We start from the raw sequence: 7796 nt of genomic DNA, 5'->3' as shown, positions 1-7796 counted from the left end.
CCAAGATGGCTTCAGAGTAGACTAACTTTACACAGCCCATTTTAAAAAAAGACACATTTATTCAGCGTCATGATCAGACTATTACATTTAGCAATCAACAGCATGGGTGCAAAAAAAAAAATCTACATTAAAACCCTTTGTTGGAATGCTTTACACTCTCCACAGAACAGAAACTAAAATAACCTGTTATACAATTAGTCACAAATACAGTCCTCGAGATTTTTTGCCCATACACATGAGTATTGTCTAAAACATGTCTTCTTTGTAGCAGCCAGGCCCTGCCACCACTGTGCTTGGCTGAGTTCACAAATCTGTTGTAACCTGTAGCTTCCCTGTCACTTCTCTGGCTCTCCTCTCCTGCGAAGCTTTGTTTCCTGGCAGGAATTAAAACCTTCTGCCACTGCCATAGCTGCTGCTGCTGCTGGAACCACCATAGCCACCTTGGTTTCGTGGTTTGGCGAAGTATTGGCCTCCACCACCATAAGGGCCAGAGCTTCTGCCTCCAAAATTGCCTCCTTTCATGGGTCCAGAATTTGAGGATTGACTGTTGTAATTGCCAAAATCATTATAGCTTCCGCCACCTCCAAAGTTGCTTCCGTCATTACCAAATCCGTTATAGCCATCCCCACTGCCACCATATCCACCACCACCTCGACTGCCACCAAAGCCACCTCGACCACTGAAGTTTCCTCCGCGACCAAAGTGGTCATTCCCACCAAAACCACCTCCACGACCACCACCCAAGTTTCCAGAACCACTTCGACCTCTTTGGCTGGATGAAGCACTAGCCATCTCTTGCTTAGAGAGCGCTTTCCTTACTTCACAGTTGTGGCCATTCACAGTATGGTATTTTTGAATGACAATCTTGTCTACAGAATCATGGTCATCAAATGTTACAAAAGCAAAACCCCTCTTTTTGCCACTGCCTCGGTCAGTCATGATCTCAATCACTTCGATTTTCCCATACTGTTTGAAATAATCTCTTAGATGATGTTCTTCAGTGTCTTCTTTAATGCCACCAACAAAAATCTTTTTCACAGTTAAGTGGGCACCAGGTCTTTGAGAATCTTCTCTTGAGACAGCCCTCTTTGGTTCCACAACTCTTCCATCCACCTTGTGTGGCCTTGCATTCATGGCTGCATCCACCTCCTCCACAGTGGCATAGGTGACAAACCCAAAGCCTCTGGAGCGCTTGGTGTTCGGATCTCTCATTACCACACAGTCTGTAAGTGTTCCCCATTGCTCAAAATGGCTCCTCAGACTCTCATCGGTTGTTTCAAAGCTCAGACCTCCGATGAAGAGCTTCCGCAGCTGTTCAGGCTCTTTGGGAGACTCTGACTTAGACATGATGGCGGTGGGAGGGGAGACTTGAACGATGCTTACTCGGCAGCGTCCACAGGCAGAAAAGCACATTTAGATTTTTTAATAATTTTTTTTGCAAAAATATAACCATAAAACCATTAAAATTTAAAGAGTATGTCTTGTTTAATAAAAAAATATGTCTTGGTCTGGAAGACAATAGAGACTCATTAATGATACTAACAAAGATGTTATGTGATTTTAGCATTCCTGGGTTGTTTCTGGAAGAAATTTCTTCAAAGGACAATTATTGAGATTCTATAAGAAAAAATATGATAAGCATAACATAAAATGGATCAAGTCCATTTGCTTACAAGAATCATTGGCATAATGTCCACCTATCTTTTCTTTCTCTGGCACAGACTTAACCAGGGTACCTGAATGAAATGTTCGTTAGTACAAATTACCTCTCATGTTCCACCTATTACCATCTTTAATTTAAAAAATAGGGTTCAAGAGTCAATACTCCATCAATGTACTAGAATGTATTAGTTTATCAGTTGAGAGACAATGCTTCCTAAACCAATGGAAGTTAGTTTGCTATTATCAACCCTAGGGATGGACACTGAGATCTGTGGCACATAGTTGCAATCCACACCCAGGCTCTACCTACCCCTTTTAATACTCAACTATCACTATCAGATATAACCTCAGGGCCTATTATAATCCAACAAATTCAATAATCCAACAACTGAATTTGGGTTTGGTGGTTATTAGCAATAGGAACCTAAAGTTCTGGATTCTAGTAAAAACATGATAGCAACCAGAGCCATAGATCTTTCTCCTTCCAAAACTCTGAAACAAACAGAGGAATAAATGAGAGCTCCACAACTTACACCTTCATTGGTATCAGAGGGGAGAGAAATTGAAGTCACAGAAGCCCAATTATGTAGGAATTAGGGGAAATCCCCCCAAAACCAGTAGCATGGGAGAGGGAAACCACAATACAGTGGACTCATCAGAGGGTGGTACATACAATGGCAACAATCCAGATATGATGAGGGGGACTGGAGAAAGCAGGACTTAAAGATACCAAAGAGGGAGACAAACAATGAGAGATTCTTCATCATAGGAAACAAACTGAGGGTTTCTGGAAGGGAGGGTAACTGGGTGATAGACACTGGGAAGGGTATGCCTTATGATGAGCAGTGGGCATTATGTAAGACTGATGAATCACAGACCTGTACTCCTGAAACAAATAACACATTATATGTTAATTGATTGAATTTAAACTAAAAAAAAAATAAATAAATAAAAATAAAAACCATAAAAAAAATACAGCAAACACATGTTTGTCTGGAGAGGCCCTATCCTGGATGAGTAAAACTTTGGGCATATCTAAGCAGAAAAAGGAAAATTCATGGGTGCTGAAAAAAGTAGAGAAAAAGAGGAGAAAATGTTATGGGAAACAATTTTGATGGTATCAGAGCTCAAAGAAATGCCCATCCCACTGTCCCAGTAGCGGAGGCAGCCCTTGAGGAGAGAAACTAGACTCTAAAGGACATTTCGGGGACATTGGGGAAATTTGCTTATAGACCTGAGTATAATATATGGAAAAGTGGAGATCATTCACTGAAGAAAGCATGTTATGAAACAGCAGGTATAGTGTAATTTCATTTCGGTGAAAAGAAATATGTATTCATATATACGCATAAAAAGGGTCTGAGAGGGTATAACAAAAGATAAAAAAAATAGTGAGTCTGCTGGTGATGGAAATATGGTGTTTTCCTATTTTTTAATGGTCTATGTTCTCCAAGTTTATGCAAAGCAGAACTTACTTTTTTAATAAAAACATTTTATTAAATACAAAATATTCTCATTCCTGTATGATACATTAGCCTATTAAGAGACTGTTTCAATTATCCAAAGTGGTGACTAATGCTATAGAAAGCTATATGAAGATTATTTTGAGAGGATTTTGAGAGTAAGCATTTAGACATATATGAAACCGCAGTCCACAGATAATAAAAAAATAAAAGCAAACAAACAAACAAAAAACCCACTATATATCTACAGCTGGCTCCAACTGTAGTTTTCTTTATGGATTTCTAAAGCATGAAGGGATCCTGGGACATTTTTGCTGAAGATACCATCAGATGCCACAGGTTTGTCTGCACGATTTTATTATGTCTTTGAAGACCAAGTTACAAGAAAGGTAAATCCTGACACCCTCAGAATGGTGACAAATCATGAAATATTCAGAGTCGAGACATCTTACCAATACCTCCTCAATCTCGTTAGCACTTTATGTTGGTTTTTATGACTCTGCATCTGGACAGTTTTCTGTTAGTGGGAAGGAAATATCTGAACTTTCTGATTGCCAAAACAATAGAAAAGAAACACTTTTGTTGACTTTTCCTCTTCGGACTGTTTCTGTCCATCTGTTTGTGTTATTGTACTCTTTTATTTATATTAATTTGTTTTTGAAAATCTTATTAAACATGCATCTGGAATAAGCAAGTTGATAGCAACACAAAATTTTTATCTGCTCCTATAAAAAACCCCTCAAAAATATAATTTTATAAAGAAAGTCAGCACGTCTTTGCCTTTAGAAAGAATGTAAATGTCAATCCTGATGCTTGTATTTTCCAAACTAATATATGAATGTTCCATAAATAATAAACTTACCTTAATTGTTCCCTCAGACCTCTTTCTTGGAAAGGGAGACGTTTTTCAGCTTTCTGCTGCTGCAGAAGCCTATATCCTAAACTACTCTTTTTGGAGAAAAATGCTCTCAAGAGCATTTTCCGGTTCAGTTATGATGCCTGAAAACCAGCAGACAGTATCTTCTAAGTGCTTGCTACCAAGTTTGAGACATCTATAACAAAGGCACAGGGTCTTGTTTTTATTTAGACAAGCTTTTAGTGTAAAAAATCTTGATGATTTTAGGGATAATAAAATTATATATGTGATATGTATGCATTCATATATATTTCTATTTATGCATTTGTAAAGTTTTGTAACTTGTACAGTTTAATTTTAAACTTAAAAATCTTCACTGTGGGGGCGCCTGGGTGGCTCAGTGGGTTAAAGCCTCTGCCTTCAGTTCAGGTCATGATCCCAGGGTCCTGGGATTGAGACCCACATCAGGTTCCCTACAGGGAACCTGCTTCCCCCTCTCTCTCTGCCTGCCTCTCTGCCTACTTGTGATCTCTGCCTGTCAAATAAATAAATAAAAATCTTTTTAAAAAATCTTAATTGTGCATGCCCTATTATCTTTTTTCCAGGATATGATATGAGACATAGCCAAATACTTGCATACAATAATATTTACCACAACATATTGACTGTAAATTTGAAACTGAGATCTTCATTGAGTATTTTTTATAATATAGAAAATAAGAAACAAATCCAATATCCACTGCTTAGGGAGTAGTTAAATAAATCTTGGTACTTGTATAAGAAGAAAATATCACCACTGGAGAAAGTAAGAGATATATATCAGCATTTCTCAATAAGGGGTGATTTTTGTCCCTAGAGGTCATTGGTAATGGATGGGGAAATTATTGGTTGTTGCAGTTGGGGAATGGAGATCCTGCTACTGATATCTAGTGTGCAGAGCCCAGAAATGCTATCAGACATCCTGTAGTACACAAGACAGCCTCCAACAACAAAGAATGGTCCCATCCAAATGACCAATATCATCAGGGTTGAAAAAACGTGATCAACGTATACTGACAGCGAACATGTCCAACTTACATATTTAAATGAAAGCAAAGAGCAAACTGGTACATTTTATAAGGTCCCATATCAGAAAGTACAGAATCACAATAAACCTATAATCTCTGTAAAGATAAAATTGAGACACTCTAAGCACTATACCAAGTATTGTATAGGCATGATGTTATTAGCTGTTCATAACAAACCCCACGATATGTGTGTCATTTTGCTAATTGTCCTCCACACTCAGAGGGCAGAGAAAGATAGAAGACAAAAGCAGACCACTCCAGATTGGCATGTGGCAGGTTAATAAGCTGGGGAATTTTGGAGGTTGCCTGGGTGACTCAGTTGGCTAAGCATCTGCCTTTGGCCCGGGTCATGATCCCAGGGTCCTGGGATGGAGTCTTGCTGAGCAGGGAGGCTGCTTCTCCCTCTGCCTGACTTTAACAAAATAAAAGGTAAAATGTCTAAAAAAAGTAAGCAAGGGAATTTTCATATCAAGCTTGTTTTGGGTGGCTGCAAGATGGGTAGATCCCCCACACCTGGTTGCCAAATCTTGAAAGCTTTAAGAGAGTTTAACTAGACTCAGTCATATATACTGTCCAGATGGTCTTAGTGACAAGTTGCTCTCTCTAGGGTGTGTCCTTGAAATGGCTGCTAGTGTGGGACTAGTAGGTAGGGCATACATCCAAGGACAAGAAGGGGGCGAAGAGCCTTGGATGGCCCAGATCCAGCTGGCAGGTTAACCAGTGGTCTTGTCCTCTCCATGACCTCCTCCAACTGTATATTTACTAATTAACTTCACAAAAGGAAACTCTTTTAAAGCTGGCCTAAAGGCACTTAGTGATGAACTGGACTTAGATCTGGACAGGGTGAAGAATTTATAGCAAATAGTTAAAAAGTGTTATCTCCAAAGGATCAGAGGAAGTATTCAGTTTTTAGAAATTTGATTTTTTAATTGATTTATTATTTTTTATGTTCACATGAGCATATTAAAAAAATAAGGTAAGATCAAATGGCATCTAATGGAAAAAAAGGGGTCGTTTTTCTCACTTTTCACTCCTCCCCTCCCAATACCCCAACCCCTACAAGCAACCATTTTTAACTTGTGTAGTTACTTCTGTTGTATTTACTTCCATATTCCCAAAGAATAGGATCATAGATTTATCTATGGGCCTTCTACTGTAGAATATTAGGACTGAGCTCTATGCACCCCGCTGCAAATAATAAATACCCATCTCTTGGCCTTCCACTCTTGCTATATTACAGCTTTCATTAAATCAATATTACTGTCTTTATCATACCACTATATTAATGTTACAGATGAAATTTACTTTGATTAACTTTGTCTTTTTCCTTAAGTTAATAATTAAGTAATTATATTGTTGGCTGCCTTTTCTTTTTAATTATCACTAATTTATCTCCAGGCTCTCAGCTAGAATGTTCATCCTAATATCAGTAAGTATATCAGGTAAATTATCAGCACCATTTCTCTGTTTTCCTTGAAATCTTCTATCCTTAGGTCCTCTCTTCTCTTCTCATCCGGTGGGTACTGCTTGTTCTCTTGCCAGATGCAGAGCATTTATCTCAGCATATCGCTCCCTGCTCAACTGAGGATTTTTTTTCCTCTTGCCAGCATCCACCCCCATTTCCTAGACCTCATGACTTCCTCTTCTTCACTTCACTCCTTCATTCTATTGATTAGCTTCACCCACCTTCTTTTCAGGGAGGAAGGGGGTCTCTGTTCCTTTTTAAAGCATTTTTCAAATATCTGACAAATTCTGTCTATTCTAATGTGAGAATGACTAGACAGTGTATGTATAGACAGGGCTCATCAACTGTTGGCTCAGAGCAAGATGATCGCATAGGATATGTTTTTTTTTTTCTTCTAAATATTTTATTTATTTGACAGAGAGAAATCACAACTAGGCAGAGAGGCAGGAGGAAGCAGGCTCCCTGTGGGGCAGAGAGCCTGATGTGGGGCTTGATCCCAGGACCCTGGGATCATGACCTGAGCTGAAGGCAGAGGCCCAACCCACTGAGCCACCCAGGCACACCTAGGATATGGTTTTTTGTTGGGGGAAATTCCAGATACCAAGAAACATAGGTGCCTCATCTACCCTTCAATCTCCAGTATAATCTCTAAATCTACATTTCTAAGAGCTTAGCTTGAGCTAAGAAGGACAATTAAAGCCCCTAGTTGGGTGTAAGGCTTTACACAAATTCCCTGTTTTCAATATAGCGCACTAAAAATTTTTACTCTCAGTTGTCGTCCCTGCTGCCCCAGAGCCCAAGACCTCTTGAACCTCAGTCTCTGCTTTCTTTTAGCCTTCCAGGGGAGAGACACTGTTTTTATATAAACAGAATATATGCATCCAGAAAGGAAACCTTTCTCTTGGGTAGGAAAACCATGGTTGCCTGCCATAAAGTAGTAAAATCATTAAGTAGGGGATAAACATACTCCTTAAGTTTTTCAGGCAACCCTTACTTTGTCGTAACTCCCAAAGGCAGTGTTTCCAATTCTTCGGACTTTCTGGTGTTTTAGGGCCCAGATTTGCCTCTCTACTCCCCCTTCTTTCTTTTAACCTTTAATATTAATTCTGCTTGGTGAGCAATGATGGTTTTAGGTTGCTATTAACAATAAAATTTAGAAGACAATGGCATTCACTCAAGACCAAATTTATTTCGTTTAAAAAAGAGTATAGGAAAAAAAGAAAGAAAGAAAGAAAAGAAAAGAAAAGAAAAGAAAAGAAAAGAAAAGAAAAGAAAAGAAAAGA

The 7796-nt window shown here is 38.8% G+C and overlaps 1 protein-coding gene across 1 annotated transcript; it reads right to left on the bottom strand.

Moving 5' to 3' along the window:
- Positions 1–272: 272 nt before the first annotated feature.
- Positions 273–1377, bottom strand: LOC132013063 (heterogeneous nuclear ribonucleoprotein A1-like). Its single transcript, XM_059392824.1, has one exon. It carries the CDS (start codon positions 1345–1347, stop codon positions 385–387), a length of 963 nt encoding a protein of 320 aa, XP_059248807.1. The 5' UTR covers positions 1348–1377; the 3' UTR covers positions 273–384.
- Between the last annotated feature and the right edge of the window lie 6419 nt (positions 1378–7796).

The sequence above is a fragment of the Mustela nigripes genome, chromosome 3 (genome assembly GCF_022355385.1).
Source record: "Mustela nigripes isolate SB6536 chromosome 3, MUSNIG.SB6536, whole genome shotgun sequence".
In the NCBI taxonomy this organism is placed as follows: domain Eukaryota; kingdom Metazoa; phylum Chordata; class Mammalia; order Carnivora; family Mustelidae; genus Mustela; species Mustela nigripes.
Note: the sequence above shows the minus strand (reverse complement) of the source record. Positions and strands in the feature narration are given on the sequence as shown.

Excerpts from the sequence above, each read along its gene's own strand:
- LOC132013063 (XM_059392824.1), bottom strand. The coding sequence starts at position 1,347 with ATGTCTAAGTCAGAGTCTCCCAAAGAGCCTGAACAGCTGCGGAAGCTC.